The sequence below is a fragment of the Rhinopithecus roxellana genome, chromosome 1, assembly GCF_007565055.1.
Source record: "Rhinopithecus roxellana isolate Shanxi Qingling chromosome 1, ASM756505v1, whole genome shotgun sequence".
Taxonomy (NCBI): Eukaryota; Metazoa; Chordata; class Mammalia; order Primates; family Cercopithecidae; genus Rhinopithecus; species Rhinopithecus roxellana.
The window spans coordinates 20874685-20902679 of record NC_044549.1 but is presented as its reverse complement, the minus strand read 5'-3'; the positions used below and the strand labels follow the sequence as shown (position 1 = coordinate 20902679).

Here is a 27995-nt window from a genome sequence, read left to right as displayed (position 1 = left end):
TTTTTTTTCTTTTCTGAGACAGAGTGTCACTCTGTCGTCCAGGCTGGAGTGCAGTGGCCTCACAGTTTTAACATGACAGTATTAATAAGAAGTGTTTTTTCTTTCTTTTTTGAGACAGAGTCTCACTCTGTCATCCAGACTGGAGTGCAGTGGTGCAATCTCGGCTCACTGCAAGCTTTGCCTCCCGGGTTCCCGCCATTCTCCTGCTTCAGCCTCCTGAGTAGCTGGGACTACAGGTGCCCGCCACCACATCTGGCTAATTTTTTGTACTTTTAGTAAAGACGGGGTTTCCCTGTGTTAGCCAGGATGGTTTCGATCTCCTGACCTCATGATCTGCCCGCCTCGGCCTCCCAAAGTGCTGGGATTACAGGCGTGAGCCACCGTGCCCGGCCAATAAAGAGTGTTTTAAGCAGGGCAGAGTGGCATGAATGTATAGTCCCAGCTACTCAGGAGGCTGAGGAGGGAAGATCACTTGAGACCAGGTTTTTACGACCAGCCTGGACAACACAGGAAGATCTTGTATCAAAAAAGAAAAAAAAAAAAAAAAAAGTCTTACAATGTAATGTAAAGGGAATAAAAAATAATTTCTAAAATCTAAGATGTTAAGTCAATGCCAGAATTTGTATGACTCTCAATCTATCACTTTCTGATACTGCAGGTGGAAGGACGTTTTACAGAGAAGGCCCCAGGCTGGCAATTCAGGTGCCCAGACACAGAACTAGATTCATACTGGCAAGATTACCTCCTCCTTAGTCTTAATACTTATCCTACTGCATAAATACAAGGCAAAAGAATGCTAAGGCAGAATACACAGTGAGTAGGGGCATACACTATAGAAACAATTGCCTAGTTCATGATCTTGTCTTCTGAAAAAGTGGGGAATCTCTGGGAGTCAGCCATTGCAACAGCATCTATTCATTTAATAGCTGTACACTGCAAAGCTGCTCTCAACTACAAGGCACTGTGCTTGATGGGATTCTGCCATCTTATATGTGAATCTGTAATAAGAAGATATGGTAGTGGTAAAACCCACTCTCTACTAAAAATGCAAAAATTAGCCAGGCGATAGTGGCACGCATCTGTAAACCCAGATACTTGGGAGGCTGAAGCAGGAGAATTGCTTGAGCCTAAGAGATGGAGGTTGCAGTGAGTCAAGATTGTGCCACTGCACTCCAGTCTGGATGACAGAGTGAGATCCTATCTCAAAAAAAAAGGAGAAAAAAAGGCCGGGTGCCGTGGCTCGCGCCTGTAATCTCAGCACTTTGGGAGGCCGTGGCGGGCAGATCACTTGAGGTCAGAAGTTTGAGACCAGTTTGGCAAATGGTAAAACCCCACCTCTACTAAAAACACAAAAATTAGTCGGGTGTGGTGGAATCACATGCCTGTGATTCCAGCTACTTGAGGGCTGAAGCAGGAGAATCGCTTGAACCCGGGAGGCTGAGGTTGCAGTAAGTCAAGATCACGCCACTGCATGCCAGCCTGGCAACAGAGCGAGACTCCGTCTAAATAAATAAATAAATAAAAGAAGAAGATATGTTAGGTCGGGAGTGGTGGCTCACACCTGTAATCCCAGCACTTTAGGAGGCCAAGTTGGGCGGATCCCTTGAGGTCAGAAGTTCGAGACCAGCCTGGCCAATGGTGAAACCCCATCTCTACTAAAAACACAAAAATTAGCCAGGTGTAGTGGCACACGCCTGTGATTCCAGCTACTCAGGAGGCTGAGGTATGAGAATCGCTTGAATCCAGGAGGCAGAGATTGCAGTGGGCTGAGATTGTGCCACTGCGCTCCAGCTTGGACGACAAAGTGAGACTCTGTCTCAAAAAAAAAAAAAAAAGAAGATATGTTAAAATGGAGTTCTAGCAGCATTCTGTGAGGCTCAGGGTTCTTTCCAGGGCTATTAATGCTGACCCTGGCTGGAGGGCTGTTCCATATGGAAGTCATAGAAGCAATAACTAGAGAACCTGACAACAGTATGTTACAAAGCACAATGCAAAAGTCTTTCCCCTCTAGTCCTAACTACCATCACCACCATTCTCTAGAGGCAAAGCTGGGACATCTTGTATCTTGCTATTGCTGGCTCTGTTAGAGCAAGAGGTGGCCATGAGAAGTGCTAAAATATAGGCAGTTGAGAGACCTAGCACAACAGAATGATCCCTAAATATGAATTCAAGTCTTGGCTCTGTTATGACCTTAGCCTTGTTTTCTGGTATCTTTAAGTCTGTTTTCTTTACATAAAGCAGTATGGCTTCAAGTAGCACAGAGATTCTCCATCCTGGTACACATCAGAATCACCTGGGGAAATTTAAAAATATCTATACCTACACTCTTTGCAGTCCACTTATATTTGAAACTCTAAAGGCTTATTGGGGAAAAATAGAAGTACAAAATATTTATTGGGGAAAAACAAAAACAAAAACAAAAACAAAAAACTCTAGGGACCAGTATGTTTTAAAAGTACTTTGGGTGAAGAGTCATTTCTCCAAAGAAAAAATACAAATTGCCAATAAACACATAAAAAGATGCTCAGCATCATTAGCCATTAGGGAAATGCAAGTCAACAACCATAATGAGATATCACTTCACACTCACTAGGATGGACTACAATCAAAAAGACAAACGTTCACGAGGATGTGGAGAAACTGGGATCTCCACTGACTGTTGGTGAGAACATATGATGCAGCTGCTATGGAAAAATCCGGCAATTCCAGAAAAGGTTAAATATAATTACTATATGGTCCAGCAATTCCCCTTGTAAGCACATATCCCAGAAAAGTGAAAATACACATCTGCACAAAAACTTGTATGTGAATGTTCACAGCTTCATACTCCTAACAGTAAAAAAGTGAAAACAATCCAAATATCCATCAACTGATGAACAGGTAAATAAAATGTGGTATATGCATACAATAAAAAATTATTTGGCGGCCGGGCGCGGTGGCTCAAGCCTGTAATCCCAGCACTTTGGGAGGCCGAGACGGGTGGATCACGAGGTCAGGAGATCGAGACCATCCTGGCTAACACGGTGAAACCCCGTCTCTACTAAAAATACAAAAAACTAGCCGGGCGAGGTGGCGGGCGCCTGTAGTCCCAGCTACTAGGGAGGCTGAGGCAGGAGAATGGCGTAAACCCGGGAGGCGGAGCTTGCAGTGAGCTGAGATCCGGCCACTGCACTCCAGCCTGGGCGACAGAGCGAGACTCCATCTCAACAACAACAACAAAAAAAATTATTTGGCAAAAAAATGAAATATGATATGGTACAATATGAATCTAGAAAACATACTGCTAAACATTAAAGGCAGTTACAAAAAACATATAAGGTACGATTCCTTATATAGAGAATCATACCGATCATTCCCATTTTGGGGGAAAGTGGAGAGTTGACTACTAATGGGTATGGGCCTTCTTTCTGGGGTGATAAAATGTTCTAAAATTGGTTGTGGTTATGGCTGTACAACTCTGTGACTATAATTAAAACCAGTGAATTGTACACATTAAAATGGTGAATTTTAAGCAATGTAAATATCTCAATAAAGTAGTTTTTTAAAAAAAGAAAAAGTGCCTCAGTTGATTCTAACAAGCAACCAGGGTAGAGAACCATACAAAACACTTATACCTCGTACAGTGTGATATCACATAGAAAGTAGTAAAAAATAAGAGTCAGTTAACTATCAAGGTCCAGATTAGTGGTTCTCTACCTTGGCTACATGCTGAAATTAGTTAGCTCTGAACAAACTGATGCCGAGGTCCCATCATCAAGAGATTTTGATTTAATTACTCATGTATGCAAATAGTCATTAGGATTTTTAAGAGCTCCCCCAATAGTTCTAATGCGCATTCAAGGTTGTACAGCCAAGCCACTAGTCTAGACCACGTTTAAAGTTTCTTTTGGTACTAAAATTCTAACTATCTGATCTATTGCACTGGGAACTACAACAATTCTTTCTGGCCTCATGAGCCACCATGACCCCCACTACAATCCCCATCACAACCACCTGCACATCTGTCTGGTCTCAACTTAAATGCCACTTACCACGGGAAAGCCACCCCTGACCTCCAGGGTAAGTTAGGTCGCCCAAATTATACATCCCCATAGCACTCTATATTTCACCTTTCTAACATTCAGCATACTTCAATTTACTTGTTCAATGCCTAGATTTCTAGGATTTCCTTCCAAGCTCAATAAGGTAGCACTCCAAAAATTTTACTTTTCTTTTGGACACTGTAACGTTTTCATTTTATAGGCAAATAAATTAAAATAGGAATACCACCAAATAAACTGGAAGAATTATATATATAAACTCTAGAAATTTTTAATTTTTAAATTCTTTTTTAAAAGTAAATTTCTGTGTATAATACAGCATGTTATAAAAAACACATACATGGTAAATGGTTACTACTGTGGAACAAAATAATGTACCTATCCTCTCACATTCCCACTTTCCCCTCTGTGGCAAAAACAGCTATAATCTACTTATTTAGCAAAAATCTTCAATATAACACACTATTATTAACTAGAGTCCCCACATTGTATATTAGGTCTTTTAACTTGTTCATCACATCTATTTGCTATTTTGTATCCTTTTGACCTAGATCTCCCCACTTCCTCCCCAACTCCAACCCCAGTATAACCACTGTTTCAGAAGTATACATTTTTAACTAAAGAATCTTTTAAAAAACGTTTATAACCACAAAAATAAAATAATAATTATGGCTCAAACAACCTTCAAAATTATTTGAACCTTTTACTTTACTGCCAAAGTAAATCTAGTAACTTTAGCTCAAGGCAAACCAGACCTGTATTCACTTTAAAAAACTACAATAACTAAATCATATTTTACCTGGGAATGTACTTATTCATTATGGCATAAAAGCAGTTGTATAAATCGCTGCGTGGCAGTTGAAGATGCACCAATGGTTTGAGTAGATGTATCCAGCTAAGGGATGTGCTATATTTAATGTTACGTGATTTACAATAAAAGGTAATTACAGATTCAATATCCAAAAGTAATTCTGTTGCCTTCTCCTCTGGCACTGAAAGCTGGTCTAGAAAATAAATTGTTAAAAATAAAGTTACCCAGGGCCTGTTAGAGGCTGTTATTGGACATAACACTTCTTTACAAATATATAATACTATGTTAGTGCATTTAGAGAAAGACAAAGTGAAACTACATGAAAGTATATTTTCCCTTACACTTAACAATCATTGGTTCACAGATCCAAAACCCAAGGAAAACACATAGTCAAAACTCTTTATAACAGTCTTTTAACTTTAAGACAGTTAAAGAAAATTAAGAATAACAGTTTCACTTAAGCATGTTTTCTTTACCTAGTCCGTTGAGAGAGAAGGGAAAGAAACAGAAGACTTCTATAAATTCAATATTTACTAAACATTAGCACTTAGTAATACCTGTCAAACATAAGAATGGCCAATCTGGATTAAAGGGATAGGCAAAGATAGGCATAGCCCGTATTCCTGGGAAGCAAAACTGTTTTCTAAACAGATGATTACCTACCCCATGATGGGCAGCTGTTGCTATAACTCAGGCAAAAAGAGGGAAAGGAATTCATTCTCCACTACCAAATTCTCTTTCTTTTGTCCACACCAGCAATAATGTTTCTGGTGTGCTTACCACACATAGGCCTATCAAGCCAATAATTTAACTAAAATATGATGGAAAGAGAAACAAAAATACAACAGAACACTAGAGATGAATTTAAAAGAAGAATAAACTAAATTGATCTACACTGTGAATTGAAATAGATATTGTGGGTGATTGGAAACCTATTCAATCACAATTTATAATAGTTTCTCTATAGCAGACCACAAACTATGATTGATAGATAAACTTTTGCAACAAAACTCCCCTTTAATTTGAGGGCTGTATACAATCATACAGATCTTCAATTATACAAAAATCAAAGTTAAGACTACAACAAACCCATAAATGTACATGAAAAATCTAACACATAATGCAAAAGAAACAGTAAAAACTAGGATATCATGCTTGTTTCTTTGAGACAGAGTCTCACTCTGTGCCCAGGATGGAGTGCAGTGGCGCGATCTCAGCTCACTGCAACCTTTGCCTGCTGTGTTCAAGCGATTCTCCTGCCTCAGTCTCCCAAGTAGCTGGGACTACAGGTGCCCACCCCCACACCTGGCTAATTTTTTTATTTTTTAGTAGAGACAGGGTTTTGCCATGTTGGCCAGGCTGGTCTCGAATTCTTGACCTCAAGTGATTTGTCCACCTCGGCCCCGCAAAGTGCTGGGATTACAGGCGTAAGCCATTGCACCCAGTCAAAACTAGGCTCCCTTAAAATCAATAGACAATATTTCATAAGAATTTCAAAAGAAAAGTTCTAAAGCTATTTACAAGCCTTTTTCATATTTTGAAATTATAAGAAAATAATTCTGAAGAGTGATTCCTCAATCCAAAAATTATTTCCAAAATTTAACTCTGCTTGAAAATGATTATTAAGCTTACCCATAAACTGCAGGCAATCTTTGTGAATAGTGTTCTGTTCTGGCAAGTCTAAAATACCATCCCATGATGCCAAACTATCACCTTTTCCTGCAACATTCAGAGCAATCTGGAAGAAAGATTTAAAAAGCGACTAGCTTCATATGTTATTCCTCATTCTTGGAAAACATGCTGTAATAATTAAAGGCCTGAATTTAAAAATAATAACAAAGATTACAATTAAGGTATCCATACTCCACCAAATGTTGAGTATTTAGCCATGTCACATCCAGCAGAATTATTTTAAATCCTCTTACATTAGATATTTCTTCATGTTGATTTAGGGAATACAATAAATTACCCAAAATATTTATATATTTAGATATGTAAATTTACACAAGCAATCATCTTTCCTGTTTTTTTTTAATGTAAAAACAACAGAATGTACTGGCAAAGAAAAAGTACATCTGTGGCATGTATATTTTAAAATTATACAGAAGAATATTTAATAAATTGAGAAAATGTTTTTGCTGTTTTGTAAGGTTTTTTTTTAAAAAATGTAAAATAAACTGTGTTGATTTAAAGAATCTTAAGTAACATATCCAAATGCAACAGGTAGGCCTACTAGAATTCAAATTTAGACAAATCACCTATAAAAACACATGTATGAGACAACTAAAGAAATTATCTTATGATCTTATGATGTTAAGGAATTACCAGTCTTTTTTTTTTTTTTTTTTTTTTGGAGCCTCGCTCTGTTGCTCAGGCTGGAGCATAGTGGCATGATCTCGGCTCACCGCAACCTCTTTGCCTCCCGGGTTCAAGCGATTCTCCTGCCTCAGTCTCCCAAGTAGTTGGTACTACAGGCACCCGCCACCACACCCAGTTCATTGTTGTATTTTTAGTAGAGATGGGGATTCACCATGTTGGCCAGGCTGGTCTCAAACTCCTAACCTCAGGTGATCCACCCGCCTCAGCCTCCCAAAGTGCTGGGATTACAGGCGTGAGCCACTGCACCCGGCCAGGAATTACCATTCTTTTAAATGTTTCAGACTTTTAGTATGCTAGCAAGGATTTGCTTTAAAACAGTCCAGTGAGTTGGGTGTGGAGGAAAGGCTAAGGATACTAATCAAACATTGTTCTAAATGTTGATACCAGTTAAAGTTGGGTTATGGGCACATGGGAGTTCATTATACAAGTTCTACGCTTTTGCATGTACTTAAACTTCTATAATAAAATGCTCAGAATGCTATGTACAGTTTTAATTCCTTCTGTTACATATATGCATAGGGCAAAAAGGTAAAAGGGTAAGCACCAAGACCTTACATGTTTTACCTATAGGTGGTAGATAACAGATTTTTATTTTATCCTTTGTGGTTGTTATGTCGTACATGTTTCCACAAATACATGTATTTCTTTTGTAATCATAACAACATCTTAATTCAAAATTTTAAAAAATAATAATACACATGCACTGGTGAATAGCTGAACAGAGGAAAACAAAGGGAAAATTTCCTATAACCCCAACAGCCAGAGGCATACTTTCTTTCTTTCTTTTTTTTAACATTGCTATGAGCATTCTGTATCTGCAAATATACATCCTATTTTACTCACTGATTGTATCTTGTTTCACGAAACAATTTTCATAAATACCACTTCTTTTCGTTTGTTTTGAGATGGAGTCTCACTTTGTCACTCAGGCTGGAGGGCAGTGGCGCTATCTCAGCTCACTGTAGCCTCACCTCCTGGGTTCAAGCGATTCTCTTGCCTCAGCCTCTTCGTAGAGATGGGGTTTCATCATGTTGGCCAGGAGGGTCTTGAACTCCTGACCTCAGGGGATCCGCCCGCCTCAGCCTCCCAAAGTGTTGGGATTACAGCATGAGCCATTGCGCCTGGCCCCATAAACACCATTTCTAATGGTTACAAAAGCATATATTCCATTCCAAAATCTAAACCATTATTGTTAAATATACCAAACACTACAGAAACACACATTTTAATAAGCTACTGTTTGATAAATCTTCTAGATGCGGCGTGCTCATAAGATAATAAAGTTTTCTGCAACTAAGACAGCTGAGGCAACAAACTTTTAAATATATTATTCTTCAGTGATTACATTTTATTCATTTTAGTTTCCAGTTACCTTCCAAACTTTGGCCCTCAGATCAGCAGGCAGTGGTCTTCCTTGAATTATATTTCTCAAAGTTTCAAGATCACAACCTCCTGCTTCCAGAGCTTCTTCAAGATCTCTTTCCCTAAAAAACAAGTCCTATTTATTAAAATAAACTTTACTTCATACTTTTTCTTATTCAAGATTCATTTATAAGCATGGCCTATTAAAGGCTTGTCTAAGACACAAAAGTTCTTAGCAGCCAAAATGTAATGCCAAGGCATACACAACCTATTTTCTTGGTGGGAAATCTCAGGCTTCATATAGTCAATTTACTCTCATTTTACCCTTAGTTGTAACCAGTTTGGTTGTCTTTTCCTAGATTAATTTAAAGAGGAGATGGGGCAAGCTGGCTGACAGCACTGTGAAGTCACAGTAATAACAGTGTTCCTAGCAGAGGTAATGTCTTTACATAGCAACTATGTGTGGGGCACTATTTCAAACATTTTATGTGTTCTTTTTAATCCTTATAACAATCCCTATGAGGTAGGTTACATTATTGACCCCACATACAGATGCAAAAATGGAGGCAAAGAAGGGTTATAGACATTTAGGGGACAACTGAAGAAATAACTTTATTGGTATTAAAAAGTTACTATTCTTTCAGGTGTTTACCAGTATTATGGTATATGGTCACGTGTCATATTAGCAGTAGAGCCAGCATTCAAATTTTAAGTCTGGTTCCTGAATTCGTGTTCTTAACATTATGCTCAATTCAGTCAAGAATTCAAAACACTGCAGCCTGAGACTATTTAGTAAATGACTATATCAATATCATGCCTAGAGCAGTGCCTAGCTTAAAATAAGTATTAAATAAATGTTAGAGGGGAAAAAGGATCTATTGGTATATTAAATAAAAATAATAATATCACATCATCTATCGGGGAATCTGCCCCCAATATTTCAACATAGGTTCTTTCTATTTTCCATAAGTGTTGGATGGCTGAGAAATAAAGAGAAAGAGTACAAAGAGAGGAATTTTACAGCTGGGCCACCGGGGGTGACATCACATATCAGTAGGACTGTGATGCCCACCAGAGTCTCAAAACCAGCAGGTTTTTATGAAGGATTTCAAAAGGGGAGGGGGTGTATGAACAGGGAGTAGGTCACAAAGATCACATGCTTCAAAGGGCAAAAAGCAGAACAAAGATCACATCCTTCTGAAGGCAAGAGGCAGAACTCCTGTTATCTATGTTCAGAGGTGCACATACTGTCTTGATAAACATCTTAACAGAAGAAACAAGGTTCAAGAGCAGAGAACCGGTCTGACCAAAAATTTACCAGGACGGAGTTTCCCAATCCTAGTAAGCCTGAGGGTACTGCAGGAGACCAGGGCATATCTCAGTCCTTATCTCAACCACATAGGACAGACATTCCCAGAGCCGCATTTATAGACCTCCCCCCAAGAATGAATTCCTTTCTGAGAGTATTAATATCAATATTCCTTGCTAGGAAAAGAATTTAGTGATATCTTCCCTATTTGCACGTCTGTTTATAGGTTCCCTGCAAGAAGAAAAATATGGCTCTTTTTGCCTGACCCCGCAAGCAGTCAGACCTTATGGTTGTCTTCCCTTTTCCCCTAAAAATCGCTGTTATTCTGTTCCTTTTCAAGATGCACTGATTTCATTTTGTTCAAACACACATTTTATAATCAATTCGTACAGTTAACACAATTGTCATAGTGGTCCTGAGGTGACGTACATCCTCAGCTTACGAAGAAAACAGGATTAAGAGATTAAAGTAAGACAGGTAAAAGAAATTGTAAAAGTATTATTTGGGAACTGATAAATGTCCATGAAATCTTCACAATTTATATTCCTCTGCTGTGGCTCCAGCAGGTCCCTCTGTTCGGGGTCCCTGACTTCCCGCAACAATCATCAAGTAAATTACCAAGCAGTTTTGTTCAGTCTACTATGTTTAGGAGAAGAGTAGGAATTTAATTTCATTTGTATAAGGTAAAAATAATTAAAAGAAAACTTTTACAAAGGTATACATTGTTTTCTAGACAGAAAATAACCAGTTAAATTATCAATTCTGGCCGGGCGCAGTGGCTCATGCTAGTAATCCCAGCACTTTGGGAGGCCAAGGTGGGTGGATCACAAGGTCAGGAGTTCAAGACCAGCCTAGCCAAGATTATGAAACCCCATCTCTACCAAAAACACAAAAAAGTAGCCGGGCGTGGTGGCAGGTGCCTGTAATCCCAGCTACTTGGCAGGCTGAGGCAAACAACTGCTTGAACCTGGGAGGCAGAGGCTGCAGTGAGCCGAGATTGCACTACTGCACTCCAGCCTGGGTAACAGAGCGAGACTCCGTCTCAAAAAAAAAAAAAAAAAAAGAAAAGAAAATCACTCAATTCCTTAGGAATTTTCAAAAACTGAGGTTTCAGTCATTATTTACGATTTCAGCACACATTAAAAATCTGTACAAATTTTTAAGAGCTTCATAACCTGGACAATTTATAACATTTCTTGAAGCAGCCTAAAAGGCAGTTCATTTCACTAGGATCAGGAAATCAGGATTTCTGTCCCATTTTTGTGGTTCTGAAGAAAATAAATTACTCCCACTCTTCATTTTTTTCAATAAGACAATGAAAACCTCCCCATTGATAGGCATCTAAGAATATTAGTTTAAATGTATATATTTCATAAAATGTTGCTCTCCTAAGGGAAAGGAATTAAATGAAAATGTAATCACTTACGATCATACTCAACAGAAAAGTACTCATTGTATTTGAAAGGTTCCTTGACAAAGCTACTACAAATTCATAGGAACAGAAGATAACTAGTGACCACAGAAGAAACATTTAGTTTTTTTATTATATGGTCACCGAAGTGTTGGAAGGGAGAGGTAGAGAAAAAGATTTCAAGTCTACTGTTGAGACAGAGTTCAGGTCTATAGCTGATAAACACTGGGGTTTATCTATTCTCTTCTGGCCAAAATGTACAAGGCAGGCTGTTAGTAACCATGAAACAAAGAAAATTTAATGGCATCTTTGGCGAATAAATACCATATATATTTAAATGGTCAAATGTATCAAATAATGAGGGACTAAAAACACTACTTACTGAGATGAAATTATTTTACTAGATGAATGAAGAACTGGAATTATTCACTTTTTAGTGCAAAATTCTTTTCTTTTTGAAATATTTTTGCCAAATCCCTTACTATTCCCGACAACAAAGCTTGTATTTTATTGCAAAATGCCCAATCCTCAAAGTACTTTTTAAATCACAATAATGTACAAGCACATCTCTGTTGATACAGCTGCTGTTGGAGTCTTTGATGCTGTCCCCAGGGAACCACAAATGTGCTCTCCAGCAGTAGAACCATCAGCAAGGGCTCCTTTGAAGACTAGAAAATGCTACACCTTAAGTAGTAAAAGATACTTCTTACAAACCTAAATAATTAAAAGTAACACGATTTTCTGAACAAGGCATCCAAAGGTACAGTTACTAGACCTTCGACAATATAAATGTGCTTAGAAAAGTAGTAAAGAGCTGAAAATTGTTAAGGTAAATAATTCATAGAAGGATCAAGCAGAGATAAGAATTCTATGGCATTTAGCTCTCAAATAGAATTCCTCTTCCCCTAAACCAAGTTTCTACTTTTAAACAAGTAATACAATTCTAACATACAAAAGCAAAATCCATGTCTGGTGTGGTATGAGTAGGTGGACTGTGTTTTGTTCAGTCTTCTTTGACCTTATAGCAGCTTCTCACTGACCTTACAAATTAAAGGTTGGTACAGTTACACTGGACACCCAGACGAGGTTTTAAAACAGAAAAGTACAGGCCTTGTCCATTTATTCTAGGAAATACAAAAAATAAGCAAAACGATCTACTTTGCTCAGAAAGTTCAGGACAGACCAAATCCAATGCTTCTGAGGTTGGAAGGAAGGAGAAACTCACCTCCTCCTGACTCTGTGACTTTTAAACTATTAACACGTGTTGGTATAATACCACAGGTTCCTGTCATGATCTATCAATAGCATATTTTCAAAACCTAAATAAAACATAACAGAATACCCCCTCACCTGATGTTGTGTGGTAAAATCACCTACTCTAAGCATTGTAGCCCAAGTTGCTTCAGAATTAGAGGCAAACAATGTCACTAGATTTACACGGAATTAGTTTAATGTTTATATTCAAGCTAGCAAATGAATTGGATTTTTCTTCTTCCACCAAATGGTGAATAACATATGGAAGCATTTGCACAATGTATGGGAGAAGGAAGCATGATTTTTCAAGCACTACCAAATTTAATATGCATTTCCAAATGCTTCTATGATTAATTCATTATTAGAAATTTTGTAATTTTCTGAATAAACCACATTGAATCATACAAAAATTATGATTTTTAAAAGCAATTGGATTACATATATTTTGTTCCTAAAATTTAAAAAGTTATAGAAAATCTCCCACTAGCAAAAAATGACTATATATTAACATTTTTCTAAATTTGGTTTTCCTCCCAACCATGTTCTAAAAACTTATGTTTCCCATCATTTCAAAATTTATGAAAACTGTTTAAATGTACACACTCTCTCGCCAAACAGGGCATAAAAACAAGAAACAAAACTTAGTTCATCTCCTTTTTTTTTTTTTAAGAAGTATCTTTCTTCACTTAAAGAAACCCCATACACATTAGCAGTCACTCACTATTCCTCCCCACCAGCAACTCCTCCCCTGCCCCGAGCCTCTGCCAACCACGAATTTACTTTCTGTCTCTACATATTTACCTATTCTGGATATTTCATATAAATGGAATCATATAATGTGTGGCATTTATGCCTGGTTTCATTTAGCATAACATTTCAACATCTACCCATAATGTAGCATGTATCAGTACATGCTTTTCATTGTCAAATAGTCCACTGTATATGAATATACCATATTTTACTTATCCATCCACCACATAATGAGTTTTTGAGTTTTTTCAACTTTTTGGTTTTTATAATTATCTTATTTTGAACATAAGTATCAGTAGTTCAACTGGTTAAGTGTATGATACATATGTATTATTTATTAATTATTTATTCTTCAAGAAGTCTGAAAGAATTTAAAGATCAAGTCTATTAAAACCTCACTCAAAAACCAAACCCAAACCAGGCCAGGGGCAGTAGCTTACACCTGCAATCCCAGCACTTCTGGTTGGATGGCTTGAGCCCAGGAGTTTGAGACCAGCCTGGGCAACATGGAAAAAAACCTGTTTCCACAAAAACTGCAAAAAATAGCAAGTTGTAGTGGTGTGCGGCTGTAGTCCCAAGTACTCAAGAGGCTGAGGCAGGAGGATCAACTGAGTTCAGGAGGCAGAGGCTGCAGTAAGGCCAAGATCACACCACTGCATTCCAGCCTGGGCTACAGAATGAGACCCTGTCTCAAAACACAGGCTACAGAAGACCTTGTCTCAAAAAGCAAACAAACAAACAAAAAACAATAAAACCAAACCAAAGAACCCGTCACGCTCATTAGGATGACTACTACTTTCAAAAACATAAAATAACAAGTGTTGACAAAGCTGTGAACTCTTGTGTAGTTAGTGGAAATGCAAAATGATGCAGCCACTATGGAAAACAGTATGACAGTTTCACAAAGAATTAAAAATAAACGTCCCATACAATTCAGCAATTCCATATCCTGGAATGTCTGAAAGAACTGAAGGCAAAGTCTGAAAGAGACTTTTGTATACATATGTTCACAGCAGCATTATTCCCAGTAGCCCAAAGGTGAACGCAAACTGAGTGTCCATTCACTGAGGAATGAATGAAGAAACAAAATGGGGTGGTGTACTTTAAGTATAAATATAACGGACTATTATTCAGCCTAAAAAGGAAGGAAATTCTGACACATGCTACAACGTAGGTAAACCTTGACGACATTATGGTAAGTGAAATAAATCCGTCCCAAAAAGACAAATACTATACAATGCCACTTATATGAGGTACTTAGAGTAGTTAAATTCATAGAGACAGAAAGTAGAATAGAGGTTACCAGGGCAGAGGGATGGGAGAATGCGGAGCTCTTTAACAGATACAAAGTTTCAGTTCTGCAAGATGAAAGGAGTTCTAGAGATTATATGCACAACAATGTAAATGTACTTAATACTAATGCACACTGAAAAATGGTTAAGATGGTAAACTTCTTACATTATGTATATTTTACCACAATTTTAAAAAAACAACTCAAATATATTATAAAAATTCATAAATTTGAGCTTCAGTATCAGATCCAGGTTTCAATTTTGGCCCTTCAACAGCCATGTGACCTTACAAAAGGAAAAAGCACCACAGTGCTTATCTTATAGGGTCAGTTAATGCTTAAATAAGTTTCTAAACACAAAACTTTCAGCGCAATGCTTGGCTACATAATTCTTTAATAAACAGAATCCATGAATACTATTACTTTTGCTATTATTACTGAACAATAGCTTACTTTCTTAAAATGACTTTTTAACCATAATCATTTTAGAGAATTTTGCCAAAGCATAAAAAAATTAAAAACCAACCACAATTCCATTACCATGAGATAATCACTTTTTGTTACTTTTCAGTTTGTCATGTGTGTATTTACAGACATATATATTTATAGACATATATATTTATAATAAACTCAATTATACTGAAAATATAATTTTGAATGGTATTCCCTGGGTTTTATTCTGGGGTTTTCATACTTTTTAGATTTCCATCTTGAGGTGATTTTTGTATACAGTGTAAAGAAGGGGTCCAGTTTCAATTTTCTGCATATGACTATCCAGTTATCCCAACACCATGTATTAAATAGGGAATCCTTTCCCCGTTGCTTGTGTCAGGTTTATTGAAGATCAGATAGTTGTAGGTGTGCAGTCTTATTTCTGGGTTCTCTATTCCGTTCCATTGGTCTATGTGTCTGTTCTTGTACCAGTATCATGCTGTTTTGGTTACCGTAGCCCTGTAGTGTAGTTTGAAGTCAGGTAGCATGATGCCTCCAGTTTTGTTCTTTTTGCTGAGAACTGCCTAGGCTATCTGGGCTTTTTTGGTTCCATATGAATTTTAAAATAGTTTTCTCTAGTTCAGTGAAGAAAGTCAACGGTAGTTTAATGAGAATAGCACTGAATCTACAAATTGCTTTGGGTAGTATGGCCATTTTAACAATACTGATTCTTCCTATCCATGAGGATGGAATGTTTTCCCACTTGTTTGTGTCATCTCTGGAGGTCATTACCCCTAGCAATCTAAGGCAGGGACGGAAAATGAAATACTGCATGTTCTCAAACATATTACTTCTTTGCTTAGCGTATTAAGTAACTGTGACTTAAGAAAGGATACTTTACAGAATCATTAAGTAGGAAACAACGTGGCATATGTGCTACTTTAAACTGTTTCATTCTAGCTCTCCAATACTTAATATTGGAAGTATAAACAGGCTAAACAAGTTCAACTTATAGCTGACAACAAACTGTATTTTAAAGGTTTTTAGTATGATAAACTTGGAAGTAACATAAAAGATATAAAAATATGTGGCTCAATTTTTGAGTGGAGAAAATAATTAATTTGAGGGAGTAAGCATCCTCCCCGCACTCCCTGTGGATGGAGACAAAGGTAAAGGATGGAAGGGTGGCAGGGATTAGTTAGAAGAGTCTTCATGTGGCTTCACTTTATGTCCTCAGTCTTGATTCCATGGCCCAAAACTTAAAGCATGTTCTTGACAACACTCTTGACTTCTTCACTCCTTGGTCTTTCTGTCACATTCAGAAAGCTGCAAATTCCTAACATTAGGTTAATCTAACCAGTCTGCTTTCTTTGTTCCTATACTCTACTCAATGTGGGCTTCTTGGGAAAATAAGACAACTCTATGATGCTATCATATAACGATAGTGCCTGGAAATCTCCTATTCACCACTTACTTCAGACTCCTTACCCGGCCACTTTACCTCATGTGACTTTACTTATGACTCCAAAGAGAAAATACAGGCCAGCAGGCTTCTCTTCCCTTTGATCTCAGCCCCCTCCAAAAACAAACAAACATAAGCAACTTATTATTCCAGTCATTATTTTCTTCTTTCCTGTATCCACAGGAGACTTAACTATCTCTTCTCTAGTCTAAGACTGATAACTTCACCTGGCTCTTATCTCCACTCACTGCCCAATCTTTCAGAAGCCATGTGCCATCCATTATCCCTTCTCTCCTATCTTCCACTTCTGTCTCTACTGGCTCTTTCCTCCGAGACAATATGCTCAAAAATTGTCATTGGAAATAGCAATGTTCACCACAAAAACGTCTCCACACTTTCCCTTTCCATCCAGCTACCAAACTTTTGGTTGTTCCTTTCACAAAGAATTCTTGACAATATATGTAACCACTTTTCCCTCATCTTAAATCTCTCTCTTCCCTCTCTTGCCAACCCCCTTCCATTTCTCGTCCCTCTTTGATCCTCACCACTCCACAGGGACCACTCTCTATCATCTCCACCTCCTTTCTTAACCAAATCTAAAACACTAAGATATTAATAGAATGTTTTCTGGGTTGGAAAAAAAATGTTTTAAATTCATGAAGCCTCTCAGTCTATCAACTAAGCTAAGTCAGCTTTACTAATCTTCAAAATTCTTAAAATTGAATCCTTTTCTGTAATTATAAAAATAATGAAGACTAGCAGTTTTAAAAGGACCAAGTAGGGCCTATAATATACGTAATCACTCTACACTTAATAGCAGAGTACAGAGAAATTACAAAGAAAATCCAGTTACCACATTAAAAAATTAATTTTGTGTCTTAAAGTGGCCAAGGTCTAAGATTTATTATTGTTTTCTTAATATAAAAATACAAAAGCTACACTACAGGGAAATCAATAAAAGCCCAAAGCCTGACACATAAACATCTTAAATATGTTATTTCTGTTGCATAGGATATTATTCAAACCTGTGAGTCTGCTAACAGTATTAAACAGAGCCAAGAGAAAAAAAAGAACTCAGAAATCTTCACTGAAAGTACTTCTAGCATTCAAAAATATAACCTGTGATTATCTCCTTTCCTTTAAAATTTTCACATTTACTTACTTGAAGGGTCCTATATATAAATATAACCTGCTTCCCATCAAAAAGTCATCTCTCTCCTTCCCTTTACAGTTCAACTTCCTTGAAAACAGTAGTCTCCACTCACCTAAACACTCTCATTCACCCAAAACCTCCATCCCTCTACTAAAGGTGCTCTCAGAAGTCATTAGTCATCTTTGTCAGCTCTCATCCCCTTTACAAACACTGCAAAGTTTGACTGTCTCCTTAAAACACTCTCTTTTTAGATTTTCCTCTGCTTTCCTAACCCATATTCTGAATTATTTCCTTCCCTGACATAAGTATTCTTTTATTCAAACCTTCAACACATATGTATTGAGCACCTACTACAGGCTACCCACTGTGTGAGGCACTGGGGATGCAGTACAGAAAAAAACGTCAATGCTCTTATGGAGCTTACATGCCAGATGGCTATTCCAAGGTTTTAGTCCAAGTCCTATCATCTAAATCCTGTTGAACAGAGGTGAGAGCGCCTATGAGGTGCAGTTTATTCATATTTGTTTAGAATGTAAACTACTGTGAGCACAGATTAAACCTTGACAGCCCAGCTTGTCCATGTATATATCCTAATCAGGTATAAGCCTCTGACCAATTATTTAAAACTCTAAAGCGAACAGCTAATTAGTCATAAGCACTAGCAAACTGTGGAACAGTGAGCAAGCAGTGGCAAGCTGCATGTATTGAATTGTGGCTTCATGGCTTAATTTGTGCCACCACATTTCTGGGGGTTTCTTAATGCCCAGGTAATGAGACATCAGGACCAAAGCTTTGTCTGAACGTATTTTGCTACTATTATTAGGACGCTGGTTACAAAGTATTACCATAACAAAACTCCTTACTTAGTTCTTGAATATTCTGTATGACATTTGGTAGAAATGAAAAGAGAATAACTTTGTTACAGATTCACTTGTACAGTAGATACGCATGGAGCTCAATGACCACAGTATGTCTTGTGCAACTTATTTTTAAATACCAACCTCAAACCATCAAAACTTTCCAAGTATTTCAATAGTATGATAGCACATTCAGAAAAGAACTTGACAACTTAAAGTCTTGAGAGAACACAATTTGATACAATTTGATAATTGTGAAGTTATCTAGATTTGTGTCAGAATCAGACATGCTTGTTACAAGCATTTTAACAAGTTACAAATTTATATGCCAAGGGGAAAAACACCCATTCACCAGCTTTAAAAAAAATTGTAAAACTTTGCATTAGGACCAGATCCACGAAAACAGCTTTGGGAGATTCCCTTATGAATAATGTAATCTTCCCTAGAATTTGTGTTTTAATCATGATCTTGGGCCAAGTAAAGAAGGTGCTAAATCTAGTCCTCTTGGCTTGACAAGCCAAACTTAACAGTTACAGTATTTCATCACTGTATGCAATAGGCAAAAGAGATAGAGATCACAGAAATGTTATTTTATAAGCTACTAAAATTAACTACAAATGGAACAGGTGTTCTAAATCTTAGATTTATTTTTGATCTACAATCCATGTAGATCAAATTACACCAACGGTACCAATGGTGCTCCTTTCTCTGCTAAGAAAAAAACTCAGTTGTTGCCTAAGTAAAAAATAAAAAGATACACACAAAAAAGTTTCTCATAACTACATGTATAATGTTGCAATGCATTTGCTGTAAGATTCTGACTAGAAAATTGGAGAGTAATTTCTCTAATGAGCAGTCAACTTCAGCAAGTACTCTAAATCCTTTCTTCTTCCATGCTTTCTCAAAATAAAAATCCTCAACACTGTTCCCTTCTATCTATATATATGGAGTGACTTTTCAGTATTTTTAAGGCACTAAGAAATGCATCCTTGTTTTTTTACCCCCACTAACTATATTTGGAAACTAAAAACAGAGTGTATCTTTTGCCTAAGACAGAGAGTGGTATGAAAACAGCAAGAAGTCAGAGAGAGATATTACCTATGTCTATTACAAATTTCCACTTTATTCAAAGTATAACGATAAAAGAAGTGTCACCAACGTTCTTTGTCTTGAAACTGTCATTTCAAGAAACATAGTTGTTATAAAGAAACAACTATAGCAAATGAAGTGACAACACTTTGCAACATATGGACAATTCTCAAGGGTACTATGCCAATGGGGTTCATAGTTTGACAAAGAAATACATATTGGGTTTTTTTTTTTTTAAGCTGGACTGAAACCATCAGAGAAGATTTTTTTTCATAAGAGGATTTCACTGAATTTTATGCTGATGGTTATTAATCTAAATGGAATTCACAAAATAAAGGATTTCTGGTATTCAAATTGCGCACATATATGAGACGAATAAATCTTTTGCATCACAAAGTGATGCACAGAGGCTTCAAAACAAAGGTTAGAAACTGTTTAAAGGAAAAATAACACATGTACATTATTATTATTATTATTATTATTATTATTATTATTATTAAAGACAGAGTCTCGCTCTGTCACCCAGGCTGGTGTGCAGTGGAGTGATCATAGCTCACTGCAGCCTCGATTTCCCCCGTTAAAGCAATTCTTCTGCCTCAACCTCCCACGTAGCTGGGCCTACAGGTGTGTGCCACCAAGCCTGGCTAATTTTTTTATTTTTAGTAGAGACGAGGCCTCACTATGTTGCCCAGGATGGTCTCGAACTTCTACGCTCAAGCAATCCTCCCACCTTGGCCTCCCCAAGTGACAGGATTATAGGCATGAGCCACTACGCCCAATGCATAATTATGCTTTCTCATAGAGCTGTTTTAAGATCAAAATGAAATGTTTATATAAGCATTATATATAAAGAGTAATGCTCTATGTAAATGTATAGTATTTTCTTATATAGGCTGAGCATCCCAAATCCAAGAATCCCAACTCCAAAATGCTCTAAAATCTGAAACTCTTGAGCACCAACATGATACTCACAGGAATGTTCACTTAGGCATTACGGATTTCAGATTTTTGATTAGGGATGCTCAACCGGTTAAGTATAATACAAGCATTCCAAAGAGATATTCAACCTGTATCTCCTTGCTAAAATTATTAAATACCACCGTAACAACTAGTTTAATGTAACAACTACTTTAAAAAAGAAGCAAACACTACAAGATTCCCACCCAACTATCAAATGCAATGTCAGCTAAAGGATAAGAAAAAACTCCTTTAAGCATCAAGAAAACAGATGAAGACTTGCAACAAATGATGTAATCAGACATTATTTTCTTAACTCAGGTTAAAAAGTTAGGCAGACCCTTAAAACAAATAGACAGTAAATTTCAGAAAATAGGTTTAAGTGGCTCTTATGTTCTTTATTTCTATAAAAAAGAATTTGATTTCATGAGCTTAATGGAAGGTACTTACTTGCTTTCCATCTGTAATTCTCAATATCTAACTCATTTTAAGCCCTGCCCCTTTTCAAACTGTTTAATCCTATTCTTTTCTGCTAGAGCCTGTAATTTCCAAAACACCAGCATTTAGATATCTTCAGAAGTTATTTTCACACAGTATTCCTAGAGATAAAATGATGAAAAAATTGAAGTGTCCAAGGAAGGCACCACAATGCACATTCCTGGTCTTAAAACCGTTTCAAATTTTTTTCTAAAACCTTACACAGCAGCTTGAATATAACCACTATTCAGTGAATGTTTGCTGAACTGAGAATGTTTTTGGTAAACTCTATTTTGCTTTTTGACACATGAGAAAAGGCACTGTCTTTATACCAAAAAGAATCCACATTTCAGCACTATGCAGCAGAAATGCTTTGTCAAGCATATTTTCTCAGTTCTGTCCAGAAGACTCCTACTGAAAAGTTGGCTGCATACTGCAGTATATTTAACTGGGTGCTCTGAATCGCTCACTATACTTACATAGGGAATGCACTTGTCCCCTCTCTGCAGTGAGTACACAGAGATAAAAATGAATTAATTGAAATACATTTATTTAGCATGCAAAAAGCAATTGCTAACTCAAATTATGGATATTAAAACATCTACAGGAAACAAAATCCTAGAAGTGAATTATTACTTAAGAATTACCTTTAGGCTGGGCGTGGTGGCTCACACCTGTAGTCCCAACACTGTGGGGTGCAAGGAGGGTGGATCACCTGAGGTCAGGGGTTCGAGACCAGCCTGTCCAACATGGTGAAACCCCATCTCTACTAAAAATACAAAAATTAGCTGGGCATGGTGGCACATGCCTGTAATCCTAGCTACTTGAGAGACTGAGGCAGGAGAATCGTTTGGACCCAGGAGGCAGAGGTTGCAGCGAACCAAGATCATGCCACTGCACTCCAGCCTGGGTGACAGAATGAGACGCCGCTTCAAAAAAAAAAAAATTACCTTTAAAAATTATAAAATTTACATTACAATTAAAGACTTCAATGTAAACAGTATGTCTTTTTCATTTCTTTGCCTGCCCTCTAATTATAGTTTACAAAATCAAGTAACTGTCACATCATAACCCCAATTCAACAAATGAAGTTGATTTTCTTATTTCTTCTAAAGTAGTATCTAGCCTTCCCAGTTCCACAAGTAGACAATGTTCTTCTTAAACAAAGTTACTTTTTCTTTTGTATTTAACATATTTCTTTATTGATTATATCATACCTGAAATTTCAGACACTTAGTTCTTAAATGACATTTAAATCTTTTCTCATATTTTAATGATTATTAAACAGGGAGCACTGATAGTACTATTCACAGAGTACAGAAAACTTTGAAAAATAACTTCTTATTCTCAAACAATTCCTACTCACATCTCAGATTAACAACAATAGAAGATTCTTGTGGAATTGATATTTTTACAATTTTAAGAAAAGTTTAGCAACAATTTAAGAAGACTTTAGCAATAAAAAACACTAAAAGCTGAATATTAATATTTTTTAATTAAACAAACTCCCAATTTCAACAGTTATATAATTAAAGTCAATACCAAAACAATTTTTAAGTTATGACTTTAGATCTTTAGACATTATTTCAGGAAGAAAGTCTTGGAAAATGAGAACATATGTTCAAATCCAGTGCTATTTTTCTTCAGTACCAAGAAAGGTAATTACCAATCTTTTCACTGTAACAATTCAACACGTTTGATTTTACAAATCCAGATTCTCACAACTTATATTATTTTTTTAAAATTAAATTCAAATCACTTCAAACTAACTATAAGTATTTTTACAAGAATTTTAGCACACCCTTTTAAGTTTACATGGCTGAATCCCAGACAGCTTGAAAGACGAGGCATTTTCTGATTACTCTGGCTTTCCATAAAGAATAAGGATTATATCAACAGACAATTCCACAGCTCACAAAAACACTGGAGTCAGGACATTTGTATGAAATGACAGCTTAGTATGTTACTGCACATAATTATATGAAAGTCTTTATTCATTCATGCGTACATTCACTCAACCAACATTTACTGAGCCGCCTGCCTTTTATCAGCCACTGCCCTTGAGAAGTTCATTATCTAAAGAGCAATGGTAAGTCATGTAATTACACATATTTTAGTATAACATGTAAGGTGATACAATGTGACATATACAAAGTCCTCTGACCTACTCATTCTGATATACATATAATCTAGAACCCTGATAACTAAAGTGTGGTCCATAAACCACCATAATCAGCAATACCCAGCAGCTAGTCAGAAACAGAATCTCAAGTTCCACCTCAAAATCTACTGAATCGCAACTACAATTACCTGGGTAGCATTTTAACAAGCTCCCCAGATAATTCCAATGCACATTTAAATTTTGAGAAGCACTGAACTAGAACATAACTGAAAATCAGCAAAAACAATGTCATAGAGTCCACATACTTTTAAGATCTTCAAGGTCCATCCTGAGCCTTTTTAAGAATGTATATACAATTTTAACAAGTTCAATGACTTAGTTTCACAGACTAGGAACAAATTAAGAGATACTACCGACAAAAAAAAAAAAAAGAAAATAGGAAAAACTTACAAAAAGCAATCTCGAAAAGGGACTGCTGTGTCATTTAGCATAGGAACAATTTGTCTAGATAGGCCCCAAAAGTCTCACCAGATTACAATAACACAACTGTAATCCATGTTCTCAAACATGCCTCCTGTATCTAGACCATAAATTCCTTGAGGACAGACATGTAGTTTTATCCTTAAATTACATTTGTAAACTGAATGACTCAAATCATTAAGATGAGTTTGAGCTAAGCAGTAAGATATACGATATATTTTAGAAAAAACTCCATCTGACGGAGTTAAAAACATTTGCTCCAAAAAGAGAGAAAGACAGAGAGCGAGGGATGGAGGGGCAGGAAAGAGAAAGAGAATGTAACACACCCAGACGGATGGGGCACACCTGTAGTCCCCAGCTACTCATGAGTATGAGGCCAGTTTGGGCGCCATGGCGAGACCTCGTTTCTTAAAAACAAAATAAAAAAAGACTAAAGCATCCCCATTCTATAACCCATTCACCAAGCACTCTAAGAACACAGGCTTTACTGAACCTATGGCTCCCAATCCCAAAGTCTTCCTGACTCGATTCAAACCCTCTTCTGGGGGGACGATGAGAGTGCCAGGAGAAAAAGGAGAAAGATTAGAAGAGGATGGAGGGAAAACAGAAATCACTGACCATGTCAGTGTTCCTCCATTCATGAAAATAAAACCTGCAAAAATACAAAGACACACCAAAGATACAGCAATCCTACAAGAGAACAAATGCTATCTCTAGTAAACATTCACTCCATGTCCTCTGCCTCTGCGAACCAGGAACATGCTCACAATCCCTCAAATCTAAGAACTCCCCAGAGACACCTTAACTGTGGAAACATCTCCCCTCATGGCACTCAATGAGCTGGTTAAGGCCAGTTTATGATACAATTCACCGTTCCAAACCAGCAAATTTCAGGCTATAATCAACTAGGTCACTGTCTGAAAAGTGTTGTAATGTCTGTCACTGATTCTTAAAAGGTTCTTTTAATTACTTAAAAACTTTTTTACTATTTTTCCAGACCTATTTTTTTTTTCTCCTGCCATTCTTGCAGGATACCAGAAGCAAAAAGACGTATTTTTCTGCAACTTCTCTCCAACCAGGTAGTTCTCATTCTTACTCTCAAAACAAATTAGTTGCCTTGTCTACGCCCTTGCTTATGCTGTTACTCCATTCAGAGGCCTTTCCCATCTCTTAATCTGATTCTGCACCAATATGTTAGCCCCAAGCCATATGTGGATATTTAATATCTGAAATGTGGCTAGACCAAACTGAAATATAAGGTAGATGTAAGATGCACATTGGATTTTGAAGACTTTGCACAAAAAAGATGTAAAATTATATAATTTTTAAACTAATTACATGTTGAAATACGTTAAATAGATTATTAAAACTGATTTCACCTGTTTCTTTTCAGTTTTTTTTCTTTTTTTTGAGACGGAGTCTCACACTGTCCCCGGGCTGGAGGGCAGTGGCTCGATCTCCGCTCACTGTAACCTCTGCCTCCCGCGTTCTAGCGATTCTCCTGCCTCAGCCTCCTGAGTAGCTGGGATTACAGGCACGCGCCACCACGCCCTGCTAACTTTTGTATTTTTAGTAGAGACATAGTTTCACCATGTTGGTCAGGCTCGTCTTGAATTCCTGACCTCAAGTGATCCGCCCGCTTCGGCCTCCCAAAGTGCTGGGATTACAGGCGTGAGCCACCGCGCCCAGCTTCTTTTTAGTTTTTAATGCTGCTACTGGAGAATTTTAAATTACAACATGTGGCTTCTATCAGACAGCCCTGGAGTTTAAATCCTACTCATTCTTCAAAGCCTAATTGAAATGCTGCTGCTTTCATGAAGTTTTCCACCAGTGACTCCAACTGCCCCAGCCCCCACTGCCAACCTCTCGTAATACTTTTAATCACACTCACAAAGAATGAGATTAATTTTACCTTGTTATACCTCCCCAACTCCAACATAAGCAAGTTGAAGAAAAAAACTACATCTAGATCACCATGAAGTGTTCCTCTGACACCTTGGAGAGCCCAGCGCTAAGGAATGTTTGATGTCTGCTAATGGAGAACTGAATTTCTTAATTACTAATTATCTATCCCTTTCAACGATCTCTGGGATTAAAGTCGAGGTCTATGAATGTCCTATATTATTTTTAAAGTGCCCATGAGCTGTACACATACAATATAACAAGTAAACCCAAAACTAATACATGTGGTCAATACACTTAGATCAACTGTAAAACTTAGACAAGCCTCTAAAGGTCCCTTTTTCAAAAGTGATGTTGTAGAACATAACATCGTATTGTGAGATCAACTATTTCAAAAGTAGAAGCCTTTCCCAAAGATTAACACTGGGTAAGCAATTTACCAAAAAATTATTGGCGGTCCTCCCCCACAATCCCGAGTATAAATCAGGTAAGCATGCAAAACCTTGGGTGCAGCAAGAGCAAAGTCCCACACTGCATCCAAAGCTCAGAAATCGAGCTGTGAGAAACATGGTAGTAGGGGAAAAGACGACTTGCGTGAAGGAGACGCATGATGAAAACTGTTGGAATGCAAAACGAAGTAACAGCCAGAATTAGAAAAAAGTATACCAACTACGTGGAAGGGATCCTCCCAGGGTCAACCTCTGAACCCTCAAGCAAAGTTCGCAGTGGTCATTTCAAAACATCTTTTCTTCATATTGTATTTTAGTGCCTCAGATCTGCATCCAACAAACTTCCGTCTTCAGCCTACTCCAACTCCCACAGCCAGGGACTCCGGCCAAACCCAGCCCTGAAGCCACCCTCTCCAGGACACTTTGGAGACTGACGGACGACATGGGAGGACCGTTCTGAGGCCCAGCGCCTGGATGACACCCCTCTCCTTGCGAGTCCCGCCCCAGTCCCTTGGGCAGAACCAGGCAGGCAGGGGGCACCCGGCAGGCAGAGGGGGCGGGGCAGGGCACCGGACTTCGCCTAGGACCGGCCTCTCCGTTCTATGCCGACGCCAGACGTCTCCTCGGGGACCGGCAGGATGTTGAGAAGGAAGAATAAAGGGGCACTGGGAATTAGCCCTAGCTTTCACTCACCAGCCGTCGCCGCTCGACGTTGGCAGCGGCAGGACCTCTTCTCCTTCCGCCATTGCTGTTGACGTCCACGTCACTTTGCCGAAAAGTGGATCCCGCGCTGAGACCAACGCCGAGACCCAATGTCGTAAAAGGTCTTCGGAAGTCCAGCACTGAGCTTCCCCAGACTGGAAGAAAGAGGGAGGTGGCAAGGGACTGCAGGAACGCAGCGTCACGGCGTCCCGAGGCCGAAAGGCAGCGTCTTGGGGGAGGAGACTTGGTGGAGGCAGCTGCCCCTCCGAAGACTACATGTCCCAGGATGCCACGGTGCCGCGGACTGGGCGGGGTGGGCGGAGCTCGACGGGAGCCGTCCCAGTTGGAGGCCTTGTGTGATAACAGCGTCTGTTTTTGGCGTCCAGTTAGCGTCTTCATTCCAGCTTGGCGTCGAAATTAACAAAGTTAGAATTTAGAGTCCTAACTATTTGAGAAAGCCAGGGAAATGGGAATTGACACAGGGAAGGCGGACGTAGGAGAAGAGCCACAGTTCAGTAATTTCCTGCTGTAGCAATTTAATTTGAAGAAAGAAGTGGGACGTAAGGAAAGGGGCAGACCACCCCTATTTGTGAGGCCCCGTCAGAAGTATAAGTGAAGGCCCACATACCTTTTGTCTGAATATTTAAAAGTTGTAAATCAAGCTAAATACTAAAGGAGATACGTTCTAGCCTCCTAACTTAAATATATCTTCCTAACAGTCTGAAAGATCAAGTCCGAATTTAGAATTCTAGGACTGGAATTCCAGGCAAGGAGAGCTGCCAAAATCCTCTTCCCATTCCACTTCCCCTTCACACCACATGGGCGGACACTTGGCCACCACCGGGGCCTTGGGATGAGCACACACTCGGGAGGATGGACCTAAAGAAATGCTTTTGCAAGTCCTGAAAACAACAGTGATGAAGTAGTACTGCATGTAACAATATGGATACATCTGAAAAATACGCTGTTAAATGAGCAAGACAGATGGCAGACGGATAGGTAAAGTATGGTATCATTTATATTTGGTGTTTGAAAGACAGTATATTAAAAATAGATCCATATGAGCTTAAAATGCAGGGGAATGATACATAGAAATCTCGGAATGGCAGTTACATTCAGGGAAAGGGAGGAGTTTGCATTAATTTTGTAATATTTTATTAAGGGCCCAAGGTGGCCACATAGGTGGCCAGTATTCTTTATAGAGTCTATACTTAGGTACGTAAAGTGTTTCATAATTTTAAAACCTATTTTTTATTAAAATAAATACAAAACATAGTACAGCTATCTCATTTACAACCAAAAACAT

At 38.0% G+C, this 27995-nt stretch overlaps 1 protein-coding gene and 1 long non-coding RNA gene across 3 annotated transcripts in view; one reads left to right on the top strand and one right to left on the bottom strand.

Moving 5' to 3' along the window:
• TBC1D23 (TBC1 domain family member 23) overlaps positions 1 to 26930 on the bottom strand; it is a 63976-nt gene extending 37046 nt beyond the window's left edge. The window contains exons 1-4 of one of the 2 annotated variants that reach the window (XM_010368835.2): positions 26681 to 26930; positions 8603 to 8714; positions 6484 to 6589; positions 4840 to 5044 (exon numbers count right to left, since the gene is read on the bottom strand). In XM_010368835.2, coding sequence (XP_010367137.1) covers positions 4840 to 5044; positions 6484 to 6589; positions 8603 to 8714; positions 26681 to 26733 — 476 coding nt within the window. In that variant the 5' untranslated portion in view covers positions 26734 to 26930. The remainder of the gene's footprint in view (positions 1 to 4839; positions 5045 to 6483; positions 6590 to 8602; positions 8715 to 26680) is intronic. The other variant, XM_010368837.2, reaches the window with a different exon arrangement.
• Positions 26931 to 27088: 158 nt separating this feature from the next.
• LOC115900285 overlaps positions 27089 to 27995 on the top strand; it is a 148202-nt gene continuing 147295 nt past the window's right edge. Inside the window, exon 1 of the long non-coding RNA XR_004059941.1 lies at positions 27089 to 27688. This is a non-coding gene — a long non-coding RNA (uncharacterized LOC115900285). The remainder of the gene's footprint in view (positions 27689 to 27995) is intronic.